Below are 27,090 nucleotides of genomic sequence, written 5' to 3'. Positions count from 1 at the left end.
CACCTCTGCCTCCAGAGGGCGATGTTGCTACGTCACTGTTGCTGGGCAGCCCGGCTCCCAAGCCGTTGTTCAGCATGGGACCAACCACAGGTTTCAGCTGCCAGTTCAGCCCCAACAGATTCATGGCTGAGAGAGAAAGAGAGCAATAGAGAGAGACAGAGAAAGAAAAAGGAAAGAAAGAATGTAAACGGTGCAAGTATATGCGAAAAGAAAGATAGCCAGAAAAAGAAAAGCTTGAGGACTTTGGACTGCCGCTTCACAAAGAGTGCACAAAGGGATTTAAAACAAAACAAAATACTAAATGTAAAATGTATTGTATTGATCTTTTAAACCTAGTACAGTCAGAGAAAGGCCGTAAGATGAAGTGGTTTATTTTGCGGCTGAAAAAAACAAGCAGACAGCCTAGTCATTTTTATTGATTGCATGACTGATTGATGTTGACTGACTGAGGAGCCATCTGTCGCTCACAGGACACTTGCATTTGATCCTCAGTCTGATGTATGTCAGAGCAGCGTGTGTGGATATAAAACTAGACTGGGGTTTGCGCACATGCAGTATACATTGTTTCAGAATCTGCAGTCTACAATGTGTTTAAACTCTATTTAATCCAAATTTGAACAGCCATCATTCACACAGTTCTGCATGTGTCTCACCTTGCATATTCATTAAATATCTGAAATAAAAGTATGAGTGCAGTATTTTCAGGTTTGACAGAATTTTCTGTCAAATCTGTGCAAAAGATGCTGAAACATGGATTCTGTTTTTTACTGTAATTATTCTGTACAGTAAACTATATTTTTACTTACTACTGAATTGTAAATTTAGTGTGTGTTCACATATGCAGTTCAGGCCCCGTTTGCACTAATACGTTTTAGTTTTAAAGTGCACTTTAATTTGAAATTTAAGTTTCATTGCATCTACATGCCAGCTAATTCTTATTAGATTATAAGTAGACTGTTAGGTTAGGGTTAGCGGTAATGTAAGTTGACATGTACTTGCTAAGTTTCTTATAGTTAGTTAAATGTCTGTTAAAGGAGCAGTATCAACAGATTTTAAGCAGACAGTCTACTAATACTCAATTGAACCATCAAAATAAAATGTTACCCGCATATGTTTTGCTACGGTAACGCCTTCTGTCCACACTACCCTGGAGTATTCGAGCCCCAAAAATGGAGCGTTTTGAAAATGCTGAAGAGGCCGTTTTCAATTTAAAACACTGCTACTCTGTGTCAGTGTGGATGGGGGAAAACTGAGACATCTGGAAATGGAGGTGTGGCTGCAGACATTTGTCTATCTCGTCTATAGTCTAGATTAGGGCTTTTTCTCAATATTAAGTGGACAAAGCTCAGTCTTGCATCGCTTCCTTGTAAGTTCAAACTTTGCCAGGTTAAATGGAAAACAAACCTCCGAGGACACGTCGGGAAGTCACATATATAAAATGAAAACATGATATAGGGAACTGCCTATTTTCATTTTAATGTTAACAACTTAACAGACACCAAAAATGTTGAGGTGTCATGTAGCTACATATTTATATGACCGACATCTTCACTGTATACATAACAAAACGGCGCCTATAACATAACTGCCTTCTTCATTTTCATTGAAAAATACGAAACATACTCTCGCTTTCGCTGAATATCAGGTTTAATAATCAATAATGGCCTTTCTAAAAGTATAAAGTACAATAAGTTTATACAGTTTAGGAAATAAAGGCAAGCAATCAGTCAAATGTGCAGAATCAGCGCACGTGGTTAAATTAATTAATATAATAACTTATCTTTGCGCTCAGCCAAAACACATTACCTGAGAACAAGTAATAAATTCAAAAGACCAAAGAGTCATTAGATAGAGACAAGATGAATTAAATATCACGTTTAACAACTATAGTGAGAAGACATCCAGCGGAAGATCCTTGATAAACTGTACAACGTGCGCTCCTTTCACCTGGGGAGGTGTGCTTTAAGCACCCGCTGACTGCTTGGAGCTCTGCAAAAACTGCAGCGCATGCCACAGAGTGTGTGTGGTCACGTGATGTGCATTTTCAGTGATATAGTGTGGACAGAGATCTGTTCAGAAACGCTAGGTGAAACGCCATTGTGGATGTAGATCATTTTTGTTATTAGATTATTAGTGTAAACGCGGCCTCACTTTTCTTAGTTCTTTTGATCTGTATAAAAAAAGATAAATGCTAAGCATTTGTGCCGTTCTGTACCAATTGTAGACATTTTATGATCTATTTATGTGTCCGAACTTACTGCCGAAAAAAAACAATGATGAGTTAAAAAAAACAAGTGTGAACAAGTTGTTATTTATCAGATGAGAACTTGTGAAGAGCATATAAATGTGTAGAGAAACCAAAACAGTTGAAGAAATTCCTCTGAATTACACATAATTGAAGCAGGAGGACTCATGGTCACATCTTTTGATATCATGTCCTGTTTTTGATTTGTTTAGATGGCTTTTGGTCACATTTTGTTTTTCAGTCTACCAGTATTCACAATTATTGATATGAACTTCACGAACAGAGCAATCACACCAGAATGCATTTATTTGGAAGCAAACCATCAGGTGTGAACACACCCTTAAAGGAATAGTTATTATAATAATGACTCATAACAAACACAAAGAAAATAAATAAACCTACATTGTGTAATGTAACATGCACAGCATTCTTCAGAAGGTAATAAACACAGCCTTCTTCAGAAACTGCCACAAAATTATGTTCTCTGAGTAGATTACAGGAACTGGGTGACAGATCTAATTGGCACTTTAACAAAATCACTTTAACTGTGTGTATGTGTGTGTATGTGTGTGTGTGTGTGTGTTTATTTCAGTCATTCAATCACAGACACCCTTAGGAAACGACGCAGACATGTTTCTAAAGACAGACAGACAGAAAGCAAAGCAGGCAGCGACACCCACGTCTGTAAGCATTACTTGCACCTCAACAGGTTAAAGAAAAAGTTAACAAATGCACAGGCAGAAAACCAGCAGAATCCTGACAGAATTGAGAGCTTTCATGTGGAGCTGGCATGATTCAGCGACAATCTGAGTGACAACTGAAAGAAAGCAGATCTCTCTCCTTCTTTCCTCTTTGTGTTGCGAAGCTGTTGTTTCTTTTTCGTGCCTGTGGAGCTTATTTTGGTCTGTTCGCTCCGAGGCCTGTGTGCGGTTTGTCAGCTGAATCTTCTCCCGACCCGTGTCCTTTCTAGTTCTGCCAAAAAAACTTTTATCGCAGGCAGAAGAGAGAGGAGCACTTAGTCTGCTGAACTCCAGAGGTGCCGCAGGAAATGCGGAAGAGAAGAAGTCCTTTGTAGCATACGGTCTCGGGCTGATTGCAGGATCTTGCGCTTTATCTTTCCATTCTGTGTCTGCGTCGTCTGTTCTTCACAGTGATGGTAAAGATGGGCCGAGCTGTGAGTCATCAGAGACAGCAGGCATCACTACCTCAAGTCACAGGAGGAGGTTCATGTGAATGTGCGGTTGTGCTACTATCATGTATGACCACTATTTTGCATTGTTTTACTGCTTCATTTGTTTTGTACTAGCTTGCTTACCTATTATGCAGATATGTGTGCACTATTACACTTAGGCTACATTCACACTGCGAGGCTTAGTGCTATATATATATGAAATCGTTCATTAATCGTAATCATAAAATAATCATTCAATAATTGTAATCGAGTTAAATGGTTCAAGTAATTGAGATTTTGATTTTAGGCCAAATCACCCGGCCCTAGAATTTTGCCATTTGAAATTTAAAATAGGTCACTTGTGATAGAAAACACTGATCATTTGTAATTTATGACAACCACGGTGCGCGTCTTTCTGACCACCAGTGTAGTGAACTCATCAAGGGTTAATGATTAAAGCCGCAGATTGAACTGTGAAGGTGGAGTTGGTTGATCTTTGTTTGCAGAGTTATTTCATTTTACTTCATAAACAACAGGCACGTGCAGAAGGGGGGTTTGGGTGCTCAATTTTTTTTTTTTCAAAATGAATAACCAACTTTCTGTGGTAAAGTAATTGCCCTGTGTGCCATTCTACTATATTGCTGAAGAGTAGATGGTGTTTGTCGCTCAAAGGTTACGTAAAAGTCACATGAAATCCTACATATCTGTTCACACTGTGGTCGCATTGCAAAACATCAGATCTGTGCCTGATTTAATACCACATATGAAAGTTGCAAAATTCTGAATTAAAAAGATCAGATTGCATGCGGTTTGGGCTGTTCACACTGTCAAGACGAAAACAGTCACATGTGGGCAAAAAAATCTGATTCGGGTCACATTTGCCTGCAGTGTGAACGTTGCCTTAGAGTCCGCATGGAATATCAAACGAGACAAAAGTGGGTGTGGTTTGCTTTTCTACTACAAGCTGATTGGATGTTGTAAAGTAGGCATTTCATTCAGAAAGATCTGAATAAAGGGTTTTGGGACAAATATTACAACCTAAGACATCCCTTCATTCATTCTTTCTGTCTGTCTTTCTATTATCTCACCATTTGTCTCATTCTTGCTCTATGTGCTTTCCTGTCTGTCTCACCATATTCTTCTATCTTATTTATCTCCTGTTGTCTACACCCCCTACCCTCATCCTACTGTATTTTGGCAGGACTTTTTAAAACTCTTACTTACTGGCTGACACTTTCACTCTTTATCCGTCACTGTTTTAGTCAGTCTTACTCCTTTTGCCTGTCTTATTCTCTCAGTTTGTCTTGATCTTTCTGCCCATCCTTTCTTCTGACCTCTCAGTCTTGCCCTTTGCTGCCTCATTATCTTTCTGCCTGTAAAACTTTTCTTTGGCAGTCTCACTGTATTTGTTTCTTCACTTTTCTCACTCTCTACCTCAGCATCTGAACTGAATTCATGTCTCACTCTCTCCACGTAAACATTTCCATTTTTGCCTCATGGTAGGACTTCACAAACCTCTGCTGTCTTCACAAACCTTTCACTTTATCTGAGTCACACTCATTTAGTCTGTCTCACTCTCTTTATCTGTCTCATTCTCTCTGCCTGGATCAATCTTTCTGCCTATCTCACTATCTCTTATTCTTTGTCCATAACTTCCTTTGTCTTGCTGTCTTGTGTCACTTTGTACCTCAGTATACATATATACAATCTTTCTTATTATGACAATCTCCCTGTCTCACTCTCTTTATAATCATCTCTGTATCCAGCCTCCCATTCGCATTCTATCAAGGCAACACAGAAACCTCTCCGATTTTTTCTGTCTGCCTTGTTTTGCTCATAATTCTCTCTGTGTAATTTCCACTCATTCTGTTTATCTAATAGTAAAACTCTCTTCTTCCATTTCTGACTCACTCACTCTTTATCTGAGTATCTCAACCTTATCTCTAATCATCTCATTCCATTCAAAAGGATTCCACGTCATGCCAAGTGTAGCTATGCTTTTGTGCATTGTCAAACTGGACAAATATTTACATTACTCAAAATGTATATGACTCTAATATACTTAGGTCTAGCCTACTGAGAAAAACAATGTGTCAAAATGATGGGCAGTCCTCCTATTTGCCATCACTGCAAAAAACAAAACAAAATACTGCAAATCTGGTTTATTCTGGCAAAATTCTCTTGATTATAAAGGCTGATTCATACTTCTACGTCGGGCGATCGCTGTGACCCATGGCACATGCCTTGCTGTTTGTGTTGGCGTTGGCTTGTAGCTGGCAGCAGGTTTTTATGTTCCTCTGTGTTGAAATTCCTTGCGGGTGTTTTGTTTTTTATGAATGCTACTTTAATGTACAAGAAGCTCAAACTCGCTTTAATCACAAGGTAAACACAACTTTAATCACAAGGTAAACACAAAACAAAAGTTTCCAATTGGAGCTCCTTCACAGGACTCCACCCTTGTAAATGTAATGGGTATCCCATCAGCAACACACCGTTCAAAACTGTGGTCGGAATCAAAGTTCGAAATGACTGTGCTCTCTGGAATCCTCTCAAGCAGTGGACTTCAACATTCTGATTGTACATATAGCTCATTACCATAAAGTTGACTTGGCACTGGCGAAAACGTGCCGCACCGCTCCTCGCCACTTATCACCACTGGCTTCCATTGAAAATAAATGGGTTCTGGCTACTTTGACACCCTCGCCGTCTTTGGTGTGAACGCACAGTTATAGTCATACCACTTTCTGTAAACTATGGTAAGCGCAAAGGCACAAAATACCAAAATTCCTGCAATATATTAACCACAAGGGGACACGTAAACACCATTCAAATATAAAGCCTAATTTCATGGAATTCAATATGATGAATTTAATTATATTCTCATTTTAACTCCGTTACATAAACACTCCAACAAGTTCGTGCTGCTCTCATCCTTGCCCACACTTGTCAGCGATACCAAGCCATTCAATCACAGAGCTTGCGCTACATATCGTCGCTACACATAGATAAATTTTTTGAGAGGTGCGACTACATAAAGGCTGCACCATACATGTGTGCTCAATGCAGAAGTATAAATCAGCATTAAGTAAACAACAATTAAGTTTAGAGGAACATGTTTTTATTGTTATTATAGTATAAAAAAAGTAATAATTCTGCAGCTAGGCTACTTTTGGGTGGTGCCAGTCGCCACTGTATACACCCACATAGCTACTCCACTAGTATGTAGTTCTCACTGTCTCACTTCACAGATCTCTCCCTCTGCCAGTTTCTATCAAAACCACACTGTCTCTATACCTGTCTCACTGACTGAAACTCTCTTAACACTTTTAAGACCAATTCAAATGTGGTGAACTTCCTTTCTAGAGTGATCTCTTGCTCAGTTTTAGTATGCATCTGTATTGTGAATCAATGCCAGAGTTCCCATTGGTAGCTTTTGTATCACGTCATTACTCTCTCTGTCACCGGAAACTACCAACTCTATTAGAAAATGATTGATATCTGGTTTGGTGCAGTTTGCTGTCATTCTGCCCCCTCTCTCTGCATCTTGTGGTTTTGATCCAGCAGGTGAAGATTTACAGGACGGTACTGTCTGTGTGTGTTAGTGACTCCACCCCTCTCCTCACCTTCCCTCTGCTTGCCTATCACACCTAAATCTCATCCCAGAAAATCAATTTTCTCTCCTGTCAAATTCCATCTTCCCCCTCCGCCCGGTCCCCCTCTCTTTCTTTCTCTCTACAGCTCTTCCTTTCTCTCTCAGTCTGTTTCTCAGTTAAAGGAAAGCGCTGACACTCTAAGTGTGTCTCTGCTCTCTCTGTCAGCTCTTTTATTTGTTTCAGATGGTCTGGAGGAAACACTGAGATAGCTTTTCTCCTCTTGCTCTTCTCCTGCCAGTCGCCCCTGTCCGTGCTTTTCAATCCGCTCCTTCTTCTCCACTATCGTGTCTCTGATCCTTTCATCTTCCTCAACCTAATGTCCTTCATTATCTCTTCATCTCTCCGTATGTCTCTCTGCTCTGATGGCACACGCCGATAGTGGCTAAATGCTAATTTTGCAATCAATAAAATAATTAACAAATGAATCAGTGGACTACAATAACTGGAAGCATCAAGAGACAAGGCTCAGACAGATTAAATGCAGCTCAGACACTCTGGATATCTGCCCTCTACGCTTTGTGAATACGCGTGCCGGTCATGCCAAATGCGTTCTGCACCAGTAGGTGGCAATGTTGAGTTAAAACCAGACCATGTGAAATGATTGGGCTTCGATACAACAGCAAGGGAATGAGACCAATCTACGCAGAGGAAAAAAAAAGAAGCAATCCTGATAGCTTTCTAAATAGTCACCGATGTTGGCACTCAAAATGAACGGTTGTTTTAGCGCAGGACGTGATCTTCTTTGCTGTCTTCACGCAAATTGCGCATAACATTAGGCTGTCTGCTGTTCTGTGCGTGTGCGGTGCAGATCAGGCTATAGATAACAGGTTTATTCTCACTCTCCTGATGAATATTCACTGGAAGGCTCAGCTTTTTGAGGAAAAGTGTGTAAGGAAAAAAAGTGTATGATTAAAATTGCATAAATCAATGCATACTATGGAAGTGTTGATGTATAATTCACCTGCACAACGAATATGAAGGTGTCACTTGCTTTAGAATACATTTAAAGCAGAAGTAAATAATCTTTTTTTCAAATCCCATACCAGAAGAAGAGCCAAACACGAATGTAAGTCGTTAATTTTATGAAAACTAAACAGCAAAATGAGTACAGAGTGTCTGTACGAGAGTGACTGTACTGTCTGTTCCAGAAAATAGGTGGTTAGTGAATATAACTTTCAGGTTTTTGAAAAAAAAAAAAATAACAATAAATTCTGCAAATTTCTTGGGAAATATGTATTTTTGTATGCATGTGGGTGTTTTCTTTTTAAGGGGTGGCCCACAGTATTTTTTAAGGCTTGGTTGTGTTTATAAGATGTGTGCTCATGCTTCACTTGGAGAAAATCACATTATTTTTTCAGATTTCTTACTTTGATTATATACAGCTACTCAGATTATTCAGTCAGTTACTCAGTCATATTTCCTAGTTCCTCTGAAAGGCCCGCCCTCAAGAGGCTCTGATTGGTCAGCTAACATAATGTGCTGTGATTCGTGGATTGGCTCCACATCACCAGGTCGTGCCTCTGAAAGCATGCGCTTTTGCCCTGTGTAAACAGTCAGTCAGTGAAGCTTTTAGCAGTGTTAGCTCCCTGAATCAGACAGAAAAACAAAGCGCACACAGCTGAACCTCACGCCTGCTCTCTAAAATAAAATCAGACAAGTGTCTTTCACATATATTTGGAATGAGTATGTGTAAGTAACATAAAACGATCTCATATCTTTTGCGAGTTTGTTGTTTGAAATGCAGGGAAAGCCGCCGCATAGAGAGACACTAAAAGCGGCTGCATAGAGAGACACTGCAGCACTGCTGAAGATTGTGTGTGTTTTCAGTGGTTTGACTGGTAAATATGAATTTGGAGCTAAATTGTTAGCGGTGTCAAACAGCATTTCCTGTTGTTTACATCCCTGTTTACGTCTTCGCTACAACATACCGTTAACGCTAGAAATTGTGCAAGTAGTTGATCAATTTTAACAAATAAAAATACTTACATGTTGTGGCTAACAATTTACAACTTTGTCGGCTGGAGGAGTTTTTAGCCGAATCCAGCTCTGAAGCTCTTCTTTGTCAAATGCTAGCTCTATATATATATATATATATATATATATATATATATATATATATATATATATATATATATATATATATATATATATATATATATATATATATATATTAATAATTCTCTGTAACATAATTAAAACTAAACTGTAAGCACTTCTCTCTTTGTGTCGTGTCCTTTGAAAGCCCAAATACAGAAACAGAACAAGCTCTGTGGAAATAGCAGCGTTTGGACGGCATTTTAGCTTTCTATGCTATAACATTACAGCGCCTCTGGCCACGCCCCTTCGCTGCACAGGGTGTGTGCGTCAACCGGAAGCCCTTGGGAACTCATTAGCCCAGATGTATTTATTTGTAGTGCCCAAACGTTCGCTTTGCTAAGTTAACTCTGTAAAAACCAATGTCTCTCATTGTATTGAACTTGAGTATTACATTCAGAGATTTTTTATGTTCACACAACTACATTGCACATCAACTAAAGTTTAAAATATGATATCTTAGTGGACCACCCCTTCAATATAGTTACAGTATACAGTGGCAGATGTTTACAGCTTAACTAACCCAGAAATCAAAACTCGGCCTGACATTCCAACAGTCCCCCTACAAGGTTACCTTGGACAGAGAGAAAGTAGGGATGGATAGAGCGAGGAAAAATGTGCACCGAGGGAGCAGTGGAAAGACAGAGAGATGCTATACAGGTGCGCGAGGACGACAGAACAAGACATTTGAAGACGGGCCCCAGAAATGAAGGTTTAAGGTTGTCCTTAAGGTACAGTTATGTGAAAGAGACCTGGAGGAAGCTCTTGGCAGCTCCTGTCTGTTTATTTGTGTGCCTGAGCCGGAGACACCGGGAAAAAGAGAAAGAGAGCGGACGTATGTGCATATTGAAGTAGGGCTGGCAGGACGTCCCTCTATGATTCAGCCGCACCTGTCATCACCGATTAGACCTCTGTGACCACACACACACATAAGCAGGTGGCAGGTTTCTCTCTGCTAGAACGGATCCATATGCCTGTGTACTATGCTGGTGTTGGCTGAGCTGCTTCTGGCCCGAGTGGAAAGTAAGTCACATGTGAGTGGACGGCCAGGTCCAACCTCACCCTGAGACATGGCTATAAATAACACAGAGTGCAGCGAACACACACACACACATATGAAAATATGAAATACCGGCAATCTTTGATTCACAGCAGGTAGTTTTTTTAAACACCTTCCAAATGTTTTTAGACTCCTTGTGGGAGCCAGTTCTAACTTGGCTTGCTGATGTTATAATAGTTCAACCGTATGTCATTTACAAAACGTAAAACCGAGTGTTTAAAATGTTTATTCAGTGGGGTCCAAAACATGACTTCAGTTATTTTTAAGTGAACTTAAACACCTTCCAAATGCAACATGAAAGTAAGGCGGACATCTTATTGATTGTTTAAAGGGGAAATGAAGCAGAAAATTTATTTCCACTTTAATGGAAATATATAACAAACTCAAATAATGTAACTATTTAACAGAAAACGGCATGTTTTACTAGAGATTTTAGACCTAAGGTGCCACCATCTTGCAATATTGCTGTGTCTGACGGCACGGGATTGGTTCCATTCCCTCAGCTGAACAGATACAGTGGAAGTAAAGGACTGAACATGGAGACTGTAAAGGCTAATTTAACCCAATGCATGAATTTGTGGGTATGGAGCTGGTCCAAACACAAACAAATGTGTATCTAATATAAAAATGTATATATTTATTCAATTTTTTCCCCTTTTAATTACCAATCATTTAATGCACTTTGGTCCACTCTCTGTATTACGCTGCCTGACTGCCTGTCTGGGTTTCAACCAGGTCCGGTACTGACGTAATGGGGCCTGTACTTTCACTTTTTTTACTACTACAACCATCACCTCTTTTCGTGTTCAAATCAAACTAAGATCGGCACGTTTTTTTCACATGGCAAGTTTTTACTTCCTTCAAACACCAACGAATTGATCGACTTGAAAAGAGAATATGTCTTTACATAATCCACAAAGACGTGACTTGTATCATTTTAATTGTTACATTAAGGTTCGTACACACCAGGACGCTTTTCGCTTGTGTTTCTCGTCAGCATTTTTTGAGACATTTTTTCCGAATTTAAACCCAATCGATTTTCACTGGCGTTGAGCAGAAGAGTATGCAGAATCACTCCTTGACATTAGACGGAACTACACTACTTTAAGCTTCTAAAAATCCACTTGTAACACAGAAGAAGAAGACAGAAAGTTGACACGCTTGTTGTTAAATTTATTGGTAATTTCAACAAGCATGGATGGTTCAAGTAGCAGCTCCATCTTTAGCGATGAAGAAGTGATTATTGTTCACCAGTGCAATAAGCAGCTCCATGTTCATATCACCTCTGGGCATCTTCTTCAATGTGTGCACGTATTGACAGTTTTGCGCTTGAGCTGTAAATTCAGCAGCTCTGTGCACGTGAACAAAAATGGCAATGTTATTGGTGGAGAAGGTTTTGACGCAGCGCGGCAATACAAAGAAACAAGCATGAGGCGTTTCTTTTAAAATAAGGCGTTAAACGTCGATGGAAAACGCGAGCAAAAAGCATCCCGCATGTGCACGGGCCTTTAGTCTGAATGTAAATCCCTTCGTCACGCAGCACTGGAGCAGCGTGAGAGAGTGGACCAAACCGCATCAAATGAAAGGTATTAACAAGAGAAAAATACACAACTTAAATGCTCGTATTTGTTGTATTTGCACCAGCTCTGTGATGCACGTCCACAACTTCATGCGTTGGGTTAAATTAGGCTGTCCAGTCTCTGTGTTCAGTCCGTTACTAACATGGTTGAAACCCATACAGGCAGTCAGGCAGCAGAGAGTGGACCAAACCGCTTCAAATGATCGGTAATTAAAAGGGAAAAAAGAAAAATAGAATAAATATATACATTTTTATATTAGACACACATCTGATGCTTGTATTTGCACCAGCTCCACATCCACAACTTCACGCATTGGGTTAAATTAGGCTTTACAGTCTCAGTGTTCAGTCCTTCCAATGTTTCTGTTCAGCTGAGGGAATGGAACCAACCCCGTCATGTCAGACACAGCGACATTCCAAGATGGTCGCGCCCTGCGTCTAAAAGCTATAGTAAAACATGCCGTTTTCTTCTAAATGGTTACATTAATTGAGTTTTTTTATATATATTTTCATTAAAGTGGAATCAAATATACAAAATAATGTAAACTTTACTGAGTGCTTCACTTTACCCTTAAAGTCTTACCAAACTAGCTTGATTTTCGGCCAAATTTCTGCACTCCCTGCACTCCATACACAATCGCACAGCCACACACACAATAAGCACTATTGCTTCCAAAGACGTTAAATTTGAAGTGAACATGAGGAAAGAGATGTCTTCATATCTGCTCATCATAAAGAATACATGCGCTTATTTCCCTACAGATGTTATATATGAGGCTGGGCTTTTGCCTGAATTTCTCTGTAGGCAAGCGAATGCATTTTTCATAAAGAAGGAGCATCTCTGTCTACATCCCTTCATCCGTTTGTCTTCCTCCCTCTCCTTCTAACTTTCATCACACATGTACAAACGCTAGCAGCTTCTAGCATCCACACCTATGAGCTGCGTGCTTCTAAACTCTATTGTTTACCTTTCATGCCTTGTGTTTCCCAGCGCAACTGTGGATAGTTCCTCTGAAAGATGCTTTCTTTAGAATTCGGAGTTTCGAGGAAGCTTCCCTTGCTGAAATTTGTCTGATCAGCAAACAATGAATGTGAAAAACTGCTTCTTGACTCACTAGGCAATTCTCGCAATCTCACAAAAAACTCTCCAGGCGTTATGTGTGTGTGTGAGTGAGCTGAGGGACACACACTCAGGTCACTTGCCTAAAACACTACAACACATGGCAGAAACCAGGACATCCTATCTCTCTTTCCACATGCACCTCCACTCAACATATCACACAATTACACCGCCATAATTAGAGCGCAAAAGAGACCTCATATTACTTAAAAGGTAATTTTCCCTTACCTTATTTTGTGGTCTCCCTTGGCCTCCATAATAAACGCGTGTTAACTGTTCTAATTTACCACTAAATTAACAAGACTGACCTCAATTAGGACACTAATTGTAAGCTGAGACTATCCTGGACTGCATTTGTAATTAGTTTACGAATCCTTCCGTAAAATAAAATAAAAAAAAACACTCACCCTTTTTTCCCACATCTCATCCGAAATAGAAACACATTAGCTTAGCATACCCACTGACTCTTAAAGAATCCAGCATGCTGTTTTCACTACTGTACCTTTAAGAATGAACAGATGCTGATTTGTAAACACACTGATAATGAAGCTAGTCAAATGAGGCAGATAACAACAACACTCAACAACAACAAGAAAACATGACCTAGCTATGTTTCAAATCACACTGTTTAGGTACTAAATTTGATGAGGGATAATAAAAACAAAAAAAAATCATTTTTGTTAAAAAGTATGTTCATCAAATTTAAACACAATGAGAATGTATACTGTTCATTGACCATGCTGTCAATGTCATGTCAGCTGGATCATTTCAATGCCATTCATAACCACTCCCCCATGGCCTCATGGGACAGTACAATTTCCATTGGATGTGCACTACTGAATCTTAGATGAAGCAGTAGGTCATCCGTGTACTATTTCACCCACTGTTTTATGAATATTACACGTTCAGATGTAATTTCACACACTGCTTTTTACCTGTAATAAAACAGATTTATATGTATGCAAGGTCGAACTGCATTTAAAAGAAACTGCTGGTTTTGGTAACCACTCAATGGCAATTCTGTTCATCAAGTATTTTAGAATCATGATTCTAAATAGTAAATTAAATAACAATATTATAAAATAACATTAATGTTTTCTATGAAGTGTCAACTTTATAGTTAGGAAGCTAGGAAACTTTGCAAAGGCTAGCAAACGCTTTCAGTTTACCTTATGTTTCTTTAACTGATAAGACAAAACTAAGTATGTTTACATGGATACCAATAATCCAGTTTTAATATGATTAAGACAATTAAGAGTCCTCCATGTAAACAGCAATTTTTGATTATCTTAATCCGACTAAAGTCATAATCAATCTAAACAGAAATGGAATTAAGACATGTGGAGTATGCCAATTTTAGTCGCATTATTGAAGTGCAGTACCGAAATATAAACACTTTCGCCGTAGGATATTCCATACACATACGGCTGTTTGACACTATTCTCTGCACCTACCAAGTCAGTAAAGGATCGCATTTTTTTTTCTTTTTTATTCAGTGTGTGGTATTAAATTCCATTAAAACACCAGTCCTTACTTTATACTCGCATCAAATACCTCAGTTTGACATGGGGGCATGAATGAAATATTCCTGAATGAAAGTCAAACAGCCAAACTGCATTTAAAGTCAACAAATTTAAAATAAAACACCCGAAATTACTTGAAACTCCGGAGGAAACGCGACGCAATGATGTTAATCAATATATGTGCTATAACATGTAAAACGGGATGATGAAAGGAACATTTAAAAAGTAACTCATGTAAACACTTTAATCATATTATTGTCTTTTAAAAATTAAGGCAAATAATTTGATTACTGATGTCCATGTAAACGAAATCATTGAGTACAATCACACAACTTGTTTATGATTATTGTTAGCACGTAGCTGCTGTTAGCATTAAGATAAATTGTAAATTGACACAAAATACAAATGCTAAATATTTCATTACATTAAAAAAAAAATCCATCCAAGACAAATCAAACCATTTCATTCCTTCTCCAAAATAATAATAAATAATAATAGACCAATTTTTTCCAAGATGGAAAAGTAACATCCAACATCCAGTAACATCCAAAAGTAACATCCTTTTAGTTCCTTTCTGATTTAAATTATTATATATAATATATCTTATCTTATATATATCTTTCCGTAATCGCTACCTAGGGTTGTAGGTTCAGGAGATATGCATAAACCTGAAAGCAACGTCTAAGAATAAGCCAAAACTAGACTAGTCATCAAATGAACAGAAATGTATGACTACACATATAAAGTCTGTGTACTCTGTCTATTTGACGACTAGTTTTGGGCTATTCTTAGATGTCTATTAGATTTTCACTGACAGCCCAAGTTCAGCCTTGTTTTAGCTAAGCTACCTATGTTTAGATGTCTATTAGACGTCTATTAAACACAAAAGTGTTTGCTGGGCAGCCTTCCAAAGTAGAATGCTAACATGCTTTTCATGTATACTTTCCAATGTAATCCACATTTTATAAAGTGTAGCATTTTAATTATATGCCAAAACATAATAACTAGCCTGACATCAGTCATAAATGGGCATTTATGATGTCCCTGAACACTTTTTTCTCCCTCTCATAGTTGACTTGGGTGGCATCAGTAAGGTGTTTAAATGTGTGTGTCTGTGTGTGAAATGGCGTGTTTATGTAGTGGGACATGGAATGGGGTGAGGCTCCAGGGTAGAGCCATAGCAAATGAGAAGCCCGGTCAAAGGCCTTTGAAGTAGAACTACAAAGCACCGGGAGATTCCCCTGGGCACTGCGTATATGTATGTGTGTTTCATTAGAGTCTTGCCCTCTGTCTCTTGGGAGAGGGGCAAGTTCAAATACACAGTTAATGAGTGAAGCAGCCATCAGTAGCATCCTAATCCATCAGAGAAGCACTATACTCACACACACAAACACAAATACACACGCACTTCCTCCAGGGGCCCTGCCCAACTAAATGATGCAACCGAATGCTCATTGCCTGCACTCTAAAAGGTTATTCGTCACTCGTCCCCTTTGTTCCGAACACAAACATTCACGTGAACAGCAAAATGAACTGGCTGAAATTGTGTTTAGGTTAATCTCACTAAAAAGTTGTAGGTTGAAACTCAAAATTGAGTTTAAAAGTTGAAACTAAAGATAAAAAAATTAGTTTCAAGTAGGGATGTTCAGATCTGATCACGTGATCAGAAATCAGGCCCGATCACACGGTTTCAAACTCGATCGCAATTGGACGTTACCTCTCGAACAGGGCCTCAATATATAAATCTATATAATCTAATACAGTATATAAATCTATATATGCTCAGTTTTTAACACATCTATAGTTAAGTGGTGGCACAAAGTTAGACTTCTTCACTTCACACAGAAACAGCATCGCGTGTGGCATGACATCACTTTGTTGCAGATACATTAAATGCCGTTAAAGCAGAACATGGAAGCAGCTTGAAGCAGAAAGTGCGAGTATGGCTGTTTCTCAATATGCCTTCTTCAGTGACCTTGCATCTGTGTGTTCTCGTATAACATCATCATCAACTGCCAAAGTTCAGTTTCAAAACTCAAGACCACAAGAACGGTGGACGCGTGAAAGTTCCCAGATGCATTCTTGATATCGAGAATGCATGTATGCAGACTTGAGCGCAAAACTCGCTCGAGAAGTTCCAGAAGGCATTGCAGCTGATTCAGAAATAAGCAGATGGGAAGCGCAGCATTTTATACCTGTTTAATATTAAAGTTCAGATACATAACATATTTATTTCAGGAGTTTCTCTGAATGAGCTGGTGAAAGTAAACATTCACAATGAAAATCTTAATAAATCTTAATAAATGTGCTGAAATTCATATTAAAATCTGTGTTATTTGTATTGTGCAAAGTATATTTGTAAGGCTTTTGTGCATGTTTCAGTTGAAGTCTTATTAGCCTCCCTGATTTATTAGCCCCTCTGTTTATTTTTTCCCCAATTTCTGTTTAACGGAGAGAAGATTTATTCAACACATTTCTAAACATAATAGTTTTAATAACTCATTTCTAATAACTGATTTATTTTATCTTTGTCATGATAACAGTAAATAAAATTTGATATTTTTTGAGACACTTCTGCAGCTTAAAGAGACATTTAAAAGCTTAGCTAGGTTAATTAAGTTAACTAGGCAGGATGTTCTGCATACTATCAAAAAAAAAAGCTTAAAGAGGCTAATAATTTTAACCTTAAAATGTTTTTTAGAAAATTAAAAACTGCTTTTATTCTAGCCTAAATGAAACAAATAAACCTTTCTTCAGAAGACAAAATATTATCAGACATACTGTGAAAATTTCCTTTCTCTGTTAAACATGATTTGCGAAATATTTAAAAAAGAAAAAAAAAATTCAAAAGGGGGCAAATAATTCTGACTTCAACTGTATATATATTGAAAAGGGGGATGACAATAAATCATGAATGTTGTAATGTTTAAATAATTTTCCGTTAAAAATGCGTAATTGCATGGTCATGTGACCACCAGGAAGAACGCAGCGTCTCATTTCTCAGAGAACACATTCTCTGTTCTCGCGGTCTCCCGAGTTCGTTCTTCTTAGGTAACCTGAGGTAATCCACGAGAACGCAAGTCCGTTCTCTGGATTCTTTGAACTGAGAAACAGCCTATGTCTGTGGTCTGGAGGTATTATAAAGTTGATGACGACAACATTGACATAGCAAACTGTTAAATATGTAAAATTGGGATTGCCTGCTGGGTATTTTAAGTTGAGGTGCTATTTGTTTTTATATTAGATTATTGTTTTATATTTACTGTTGTACTAAAGTCTGAAAGCGAAGAATTTATGTTATTTATTACTTGATTGTACTCACAGAAGTGCTCTGTTTGTTAACAGAGTTGTTAAATGTTAAAGTAAGGTGAATTAAATAAAAATAAGACCATACTGGATCAGTTTCTTTGCACTTCTTTATTCTTTTTTTTATGTATTATACAAGTATCGGATTGGGTTTTGGTATCGGCAGATGCTTAAAATCAAATGACTCGGACTCGAGGGCACAACAACCTGATTAGGACATCCCTTTTTGATGACAATTTTGATGCTTTTTATCATAAACTTGTTCACTTGTTGTGTATTACAATTTGCTTGGCTTAGTACAAAACACAGACTTAAAAATAAAATACAATCATCTGAGAAATGGAGCTAAAACATGTGATAAGGGTTTGTCAGCGCAGTGGTTTATGCAGTGTAGGAATGGGACGAGGAATGGCTTGTCCTCTTCAAACCTGCTTATCAAGACACAAAGAGAGGAGCTTGCGGTATGCAGTTTTTGTATGCAGTGTGTGTATGTGAGTGTTGTGCCTAGAGGCTCATCCATTCACATTAGCGACAGGAAATGAGAGGCAGCTGAAATCACGAGCTAGATCAATGGCACATAGAGATAGACACACTCGCCCTATCTCTCTGTCTTCATTATGACCGCCTCTCTCATTCCCCCAACTCTGTCTATTTCTCTCTCTCTCTCTCTTGAGTCAGTATGAGACATTCTGACGTATCTCAGGTCTGTTTCCAGCACTCAGGAGTCCAAACCTCTCGGTCGTCCCAGGTGAGATCATATCAGCACATTTTCTTGATATATTTTCATACTGTTTATATTTTATATCCTACTCTCTCCCCTTCTTTTTCCCTTGAGATCAGCAAATCCATGATGCCTGTGATTGCGATTGTTTATTTGTATGCTAGCGCTGCATTGTCTTTGCAGCTATGAAATATTTAGCTTTGTTTCCCCACGTCTGTCTCTTTCTCTCCCATTTAAAGTGGCACACATCCTCACGTCCAGCTCAAAGACTCGCCACATGTGGCATCATTGATTACAGATATCAGCGAAGGCCACCACCTCAAATCTCATGGGTGATTATAAACAGTTTGAGAGCTGAAATCAATCTAATACCTTCAAGGGCCTCATTCATTGCTGGGGTCAAAGCTGATGACCGTGCGTTTTGTCTTTTTAGTGACAGACCTTGATCTGTTGGACACCATAAATCGGTCAATAGGCATGTTTCCACTCTTATGTCAAAAGTGATGCTGGATCAGGCATCATTGAGGCTTCCTCAGGGTCAACAGACAGTTTTTTTTTGCCCACCCAAATACCTTGCTCCAATATAGACTGCATGGGAATTTAGAGGTGTTTCAAAATAAACAAAGAAGCTGCTTCTAAAAGCACATATATTACCCACATAGGTATTACATTTAAGTTGAACCTACTTCACTATCATTAAAAAGTATGGTCTATATAGTATAAATGTGTGTAGTATGAATGGAATTCAGACATTCTACATCCAGAAGATTGTCATTTGAAGTGTCTAATGGATGTAGTGCATCAATTGGGTACTTTTTGTTTACTGTTTTTCTAGTTTTATGAATTACTACTCGACTAACATAAACATACTATACAGTATTTGCAATAGCAATGTTCAGTTCAAAAATCACATTCAGACACCAGCAACTGTCTGAAATAACTTCAGATTATGATTCTGGGGCTTCTTTTCTTTCTTTTTGTTTGAGGCAGAGATACATTATTACATTTTTAAGTGATGTGTATGGCTAATTATGCAAACATTTGCCATACTAAAAGCACTGTATTATAAAAATAACAGAGACCAACTGAAGAACTTGTGTTGCATCCATCCATCCATCCATCCATCCATCCATCCATCCATCCATCCATCCATCCATCCATCCGATAGTAATTTATAGTAAAGGGAAATATTTAGGAGTAAGCATTATATTGTGTGTATATTTACAACTCTTCATTAATGAATTACACTACATAATGTTGTATCATTAGTAACTTTCATGAACTAATAGTAATTACTATAGTATAATTTAGCCTTTACTACAGTAAATATATATAACAAATTTGAGGACTTCACTATTGTGTAGTTCAAAATCATTATAGTACTAACTATAAATTACTAAAGTATTTTTAGCACAGCATCAGAATTAACATTATTGCATCTTAACATGTACTTCTTGAGGTATATGCTCACAAGAATTTCAGCTTCAGAAACAACTCTTTTCTCTCAGTCATTTTTCCATCAAGCAAATTTCTCGTGTTAGTCAAATTTGTTGGCAAGAGGGGGCAGTAATGCACCAAAAAGTTTGTTGTTGACCACCATAAAACAAGAAGAAGAAGAAATTGTCATTCTCGTCATCATATGGATCTATCTATCTATCTATCTATCTATCTATCTATCTATCTATCTATCTATCTATCTATCTATCTATCTATCTATCTATCTATCTATCTATCTATCTATCTATCTATCTATCTATCTATCTATCTATCTATCCATCCATCCATCCATCCATCCATCCATCCATCCATCCATCCATCCATCCATCCATCCATCCATCCATCCACCCACCCACCCACCCACCCACCTACCTACCTACCTACCTACCTACCTACCTACCTACCTACCTACCGTATGGGCATATGTTTGCATATTACAAATATATTTTTGATGTTTTATTGTTGAATTAAAAATCCTAAACAAGAATATTGGGAATAGATGGGTTGTGTGTTGTTGGTGGGCACGCTAAGTCACCTTTTACAGTTTTTCTCATTGGCTTTGGTGCATTTCTCACAACACTATTTACATTTGCACAACAGTTAATGCATTTCTCAAAACAATTTGTGCACATCATAGTAGCAGTTTCTCATTCCTTCCAACAAATTGCAAATGTATTTGGACATGCATCAATTGCTTTCATACAACTCTCTGCTGTTTTATAACATTACCATTTGCTTATGTCATGTCAGTCAAAATTAACTAAACTTGTGAATGCTGAATAGTCATTCCATATAAACTAATAGTCCTCATTTTATTACTTGAGTTATTACATACAAAAATGTTGAACTAGTTGTCAAAATCTGTCAAGCTAATTTTATTACATTTTTAAAATCTTTTTTCTTTATTCTAAATTGAACAACTTCATGAATGATTTACAGACCTATGTATGTTGTAGGTTCAGTTCCAATGTGTACAGCAATATTGTTTACAGCTGTGCACCGCTCTACCCAAAGGAGGTTTATGTTTGTTGTAAATAAGGGTGTATTTATTCTTTTGCACAATGTTGTGAATAAATTAGAAAGATGTAAATCATACATATTCAGTGTCTTGTACTCAGACACCTCACTAAATACAGTGATGTCGAACTTTACTGTATTTTTCAAATGGCTGTGCAAATAGTATATGGTGCTGTCTTGAGCTTTTTCAGGAAGTGTCACCAAAATCTTTTTTGCATTGGAAAAAATGTAGAGAGTAAACTGTCATAATGAAAACATGACAAAGCCATTTGACTATCTTGTTTAGAAACAATGGTGTCAGGACTTTTCATCTTGATGACACTGACACTTTCATTGACATGAATACTTACTTTTGAGGAATGAGCTATCCATTTTGAGCAAGTGACACACTTTTGCAGGTTTTATATCAAAACTAGGTTTTGCAGTTTGTACTAATTGTTTTGAGAAATGCATTAACTGTTGTGCAAATGTAAATAGTGTAGTGAGAAATGCACCAAAGCCACTTAGAAAAACTGTAAAATACTGTAGCACTTCACGGCTACTGGTCAAGCTGTGGAAACATACCTTGAATTTGGCCTTGCTACTTGAGGTCCCAAAGCTATTAGCCTTTCCAAACCTGTTGCTCTAGCATGACAGTGGAAAACCAGCTTAATGACAGTGAGGGTTAGACAGTGAAAGTTGTACTTCCGAGAAGGACCTTTGTATGACAGGGACAGACATGAAAAGAGGGAAGGGCCAGCTGTGGATGGACAGTATGGGTCAGCAAGAGACAGACCTGACAGACTAGAGCCCGCTGCTAACATTAGCACTAAAGCGGGAGTTTTGTGTGCATGAGATCGGCTGACCACCGTGCCAAAGATGAAGCACATCAATCAAAAGCGGCAAGGACAAAAAAAGGATAGAGGAGAAGATAGGAGTTGAAAGCCGCCCTTCACACGCTCTTTCTCCTCTTCAGAGAGAGCCTGCTCTCTAATGTGTGCCAGCAAAAGCTCTTTCCCCTCCTGTCCAGCCGTACCGAAGTGAACTTGTGTCCCTTCGCCCTTGAGGTGACTTTTCTTGACCTACAACACTCTGTTGAGACTCACCAGCTTCCAGACTACATCTCCTGCTGTTCCCGAACCAGGAATACACCATACACTCCATATGTTTCTCGTTCCCTATGTACCATATGTTGGTGCAGTGTCAAAGTCCAGCTTCCTCTTTCGCTCACTGTCTCAGTGTCCCTCATGACTGCCGGCAGATGACATGCCGAGGTCGCCTCAGAGCCACAATGACAATGTGGAATTAAGCTGCTCATTTAACACACTCCTGGCTCGCACACACAGCAGGTCTGCTCATCTTGTTAGCAACTAAAATGAAGATTCTGCCATCATTTGCTCATCCTCATGGCATTCCAAACTTGTATGACTTTCATAATGCCAACATTGCGAACACCATGACGTAATGTGGCTAAGGATGTCAACACATATTATAAACAGTGATTCTGTCAACATTTGATGCATGCGAGGGGAGAAACAAATCTCAGAAAGTAAACCAATGCATTGTTTACTGTAAAAAAAATTGCTGGGTTCCACACAATTTATTCATGTCCTCGCAACACAAAATTGATTAAGTTAACTTGATCATTTTTACAAATTTGAGTAGATTAAACATAAAACAATAAATAAAAAGAAGAAGAATTGTATCATTTTAAATAAGTAGTTTAAACAAGCAGCCAAAGTTATTTTTCGACATTCTGACCCAAAACATAAATGATTTTCAATGGGTGTTTTGTCGGGTCAAGTGTATACAGTCTCTAGTAATTATGATGTAATCGATAATAGTTGCTTCTGGGGCAGGAACTGTGTTGCGTTATTTAGTATTACCCATTTTTATGGTTGGATCATTTGCCAATGCTGTTGATTGAAGGTAATAATAGTGTAAACAAAGGATTAAGGTGATAATGTTGTTTAATAAAATTCAGTTTCTAGAACAGTGTGATTGATTCATTTCATAAATTCTCAATGTATCATATGGCGCATTGGGTATTAAAGTCATATTTATTGTTTTTTGGCACACCAAATTGTTTTGGGGCTTCATTTGATTACAGTTGAACCAATTAATTCACATGGAATGTTTTAACAATGTCTTTGGATTCTTTTCTGGACTTTGAACATCTCAGGAGAGTGTCCACTGCCTGACAAAAGTCTTGTTGTTGATTCCAGTTGTAAGAGCAACAAATAATAACTTGACTTCTAGTTCAATTATGTGGAAAGTGGCAGAACGTAGATTTCTCCGACGAATCATCTGTTGATCTGCATCCAAATCATCACAAATACTGCAGAAGACCTATTGGAGCCTGCATGGACCCAAGATTCTCATAGAAGTCAAGTTTGGTGAAGAAAAAAATCATGGTTTGGGGTTACATTCACTATAGGGGCATGCAAGAGGTCTGCAGAGTGGATCACAACATCAACAGCCAGAGGAATCAAGACATTTGTACTGCTCATTTCATTACAAACCACAGGATTGGGCTAATTCTTTTGCAAGATAGCATTCCTTCTCATACTTAAGCCTCCACATCAAAGTTCCTAAAAGCAAAGCAGGTTAAAGTGCTCCAGGATTGGCCAGCCCAGTCACCAGATATAAACATTATTTAGCATGTCTGGGGTAAGATCAAGGAGGAAGCATCGAAGATAAATCCAAAGAATCTTGATGAACTTTAGGAGCCCTGGAACGCTTTCTTTGCCATTCCAGATGACTTTATTAATAAGTTATTTGAGTGCAGAGATGTATGGATGCAGTCGTCCAAGCTCATGGGAGTCACAATATTATCTATTTTTCCACTGCACCATGACATATTCTATAATGTACATTATTTCTGTTAAGAGACAAGACTTTTGTCTAAGCAAAGTCAGACCTTTCTGTGCTAATTAAATGATTAAAAATCAAGGCATGATAATATTTTATTTTGGCAAAATAAGCGTAATCTAAAGGTATTTGCCTTTCATATAAGCCACTTCTAATACCAAATGATCAACTAGAAGTCCAGTTAATATTTGTTGTTCCTAAAACTTGGATAGGCGACAAGACTTTTGTCAGGAGAGCTCCTGGATTTCATCAAAAATATCTTAAAATTTTGTTCTGCAGATGAACGGCTGATTCAGGGAGTTGAAATTACATCTTTTTTTGGGTGAACTAACACTTTAATTCCGAATGTGAGTAAATTACAAGCTAATTTTCATTTTTGTGTCGATTATCCTAACTATTTATTAAATAAATCCAGCCTTGGCAAGCGAATGCAATGAAGAGACTTCCTATATAAAACAATAATACAATCCAAATTGCCAAATTGTTTATGTTTTTACTTTAGTTTTGGAATCTTGAAAGCGTCAACCGTTCTTTCATAGTTACTAAACAGAAAAGAGCAACCAGAACAACATATTTTCAAAATGCCTCTTTTTAAAAGAAAAATCTGTGATTTTTTACAGCTTTCTGAAACAAACTATTCATTTAAAAATAACATCAAATCAAAACTGGTCCTATTTACTAAATAAAAGTCCATGATGGGCGGCATGGTGGCTCAGTGGTTAGTACTGTCGTTTCACAGCAAGAAGATTACTGGTTCGAGTGCCAACTAGGCCAGTTGGCATTTTCAGTTAGGAGTTTGCATGTTCTCCCTCTGCTCCCATGGGTTTCCTCCAAGTGCTCTGATGGTCCAAAGACATGCACTATAAGTGAATTGGATGAACTAAATTGGAAGTAGTTTATGAGTATATGTGTGAATGAGAGAATGTATAGGTGTTTCCCAAGGGCATCCACTGTGTAAAACTTATGCCGGAATAGTTGTTGGTTCATTCCGTTGTGGCGATCACCCTGATAAATAAGGGACTACGCTGAAGAAAAATTAATTGATGTCCATGATGCCATTGTGCATTGTCCATGACTTTACATTATTCCTAAAAATATATATTTTCCTGCATCAAAATACTCAGAAATGACCTTTCTACTGATAAAAATGTTAACAGTTGAATGATCACAATCCAATAAAAAATTCTGATGAATACAACTATGACCTATATTACATCAAACCAAACATTTTGCATGCATTACATTATGGAAATGAATGCCATGTTATATTTTCTTTAAGATCCCTCAGCTGCATCAGGAAGCATGAAGCTAAAACTGTCTAAGGCAACTGTTGTCTCTTCAGTGGTAATGCAGTGATGTTTATGGACACTGCCGCCTGACCGGCCCAACACTGCGGCATTGGGTTAGAGTAAGCGGCTGTGATTACTCAATAACCCTGTAGACAGTGGTGCGTTATGGATGGAGGTGCACGCATCGGCTGGCGTGAAGGTCAACGGCCCAGAGTGGCGATGAGCATTTGAGTCATGTGTGGGCAATGAAGGGAAGTGATGATGCTGCTAAAAATACAGAGAGGGGATAGAGAGAGAGAGGGGGAGAGAGAAAAAAAAGAGAGAGAGAGAGAGAGAGAGAGAGAGAGAAAGAGAGAGAGAGAGAGAGCAAATTTGTCTTGTGTCTGCGTCTATGACACACAGCACACGGCCTGTCTCTACTGATGTATGAGCTGCCTCTGTATCCGCACAACACAGAGGTGACACAGAGCTCACATGCACCCCACACTATCGGCATACCCACGCACAACTTTACTGCTCAAGGACACTGACGTGCTCTGAAAAATACACGCTGATCTAGAAGTTTGTAGCTCTCTGCATGCTAGTTTTCAAAATAGGACATGGTGCTTGAACTATATAGTCTCCTGGCTATGGAAATGTGGTGTCTTTTCATGACATACTACATCATATATTTTGCCAAAGCAATGCATGTGCAATACAATTTTTGTTGTTAAAATTGCTTGCTCTCTTCAACCTCAACATAAAATATCATGTCATCGTAACTGTCCTGTCAAATAAAAGCAAAATAAAAGAAAAAAGAAAATAAATAGATGAATAAATAAATAAATAAATGAATAAAATAATAATAATAATAATAATAATAATAATAATAATAATAATAATAATAATAATAATAATAATTATTATTATTATTATTATTATTATTATTATTATTATTATTATTATTATTATTATTATTTTTATTATTATTATTATTATTATTGCTCCTCATATAATAAAATAGTATTACATTATTTAATAATTTGGAATTAATTATGATGTAAAATAAATAATAATAATAACAATAAACTTTATTTTTATATAGCACCTTTAAAAGTAGCATCTCAAGGCACTTTACAGACATATAAAATGTGCAGCAGTAAAAGATACAAGGGATTCTGCATTCAAATATAAGAGGGTAAAGACATTCACAATTTAGGTACCAATGGAGAGAAAGCCTGGTCTCTCACTGATTTTAGCTGCATTGACTGAGCAGTTAAAAGACCAGCATCAGACAAGTGTAAAGAACGTCTAGAAGTGTATGGGATTAAAAGCTCAGATAAATACTGTGGAGCTAAACCATTCAAAGCCTTGTATGCAAGCATGAGGATTTTTAAAATCAAGTCAAAAATAAATAAATAAAAACCACAAATAATTTTATAATTGTGTGTGCTCATAATACATAAGAAACAATTGTAATACATTTTTTTGAAAATCTGGATTTACAATAAAACCTATTATGTTATTCTAATAACCAACTTTATATACTCTATATAATTTAATACTTTACATTTTTTCAAATAACATGCTTTTGACTAAGTTTAAACATCCAAATATTTTAACAACAACAACAACAACAACAACAACAACAACAACAACAACAACAACAAAAATAATAATAACAATATTAATAAAAATGTTATCAATACATAATAATAATAATAATAATAATAGAAATAATAATAATAATAATAATAATAATAATAATAATAATAATAATAATAATAATAATAATAATAACAATAATAATATTAATAAAAATATTATCAATACATAATAATAATAATAATAATAATAATAATAATAATAATAATAATAATAATAATAATAATAATAAAAATGTTATCAATACATAATAATAATAATAATAATAATAATAATAATAATAATAATAATAATAATAATAATGTTATCAATACATAATAA

General features: G+C 37.3%; 1 protein-coding gene across 1 annotated transcript in view; it reads right to left on the bottom strand.

Annotated features, from left to right (window-relative positions):
- The window catches only part of tenm2a (teneurin transmembrane protein 2a), a 288,065-nt gene that overhangs the window by 77,025 nt on the left and 183,950 nt on the right, over positions 1-27,090 (bottom strand). The window contains 1 exon segment of the mRNA XM_056471643.1: positions 4-126. Coding sequence (XP_056327618.1) covers positions 4-126 — 123 coding nt within the window.

This window comes from Danio aesculapii, chromosome 14 (assembly GCF_903798145.1).
Source record: "Danio aesculapii chromosome 14, fDanAes4.1, whole genome shotgun sequence".
NCBI classification, from domain to species: Eukaryota; Metazoa; Chordata; class Actinopteri; order Cypriniformes; family Danionidae; genus Danio; species Danio aesculapii.
The sequence above is the reverse complement of the archived record's forward strand: the minus strand, read 5'-3'. Positions and strand labels throughout refer to the sequence as shown.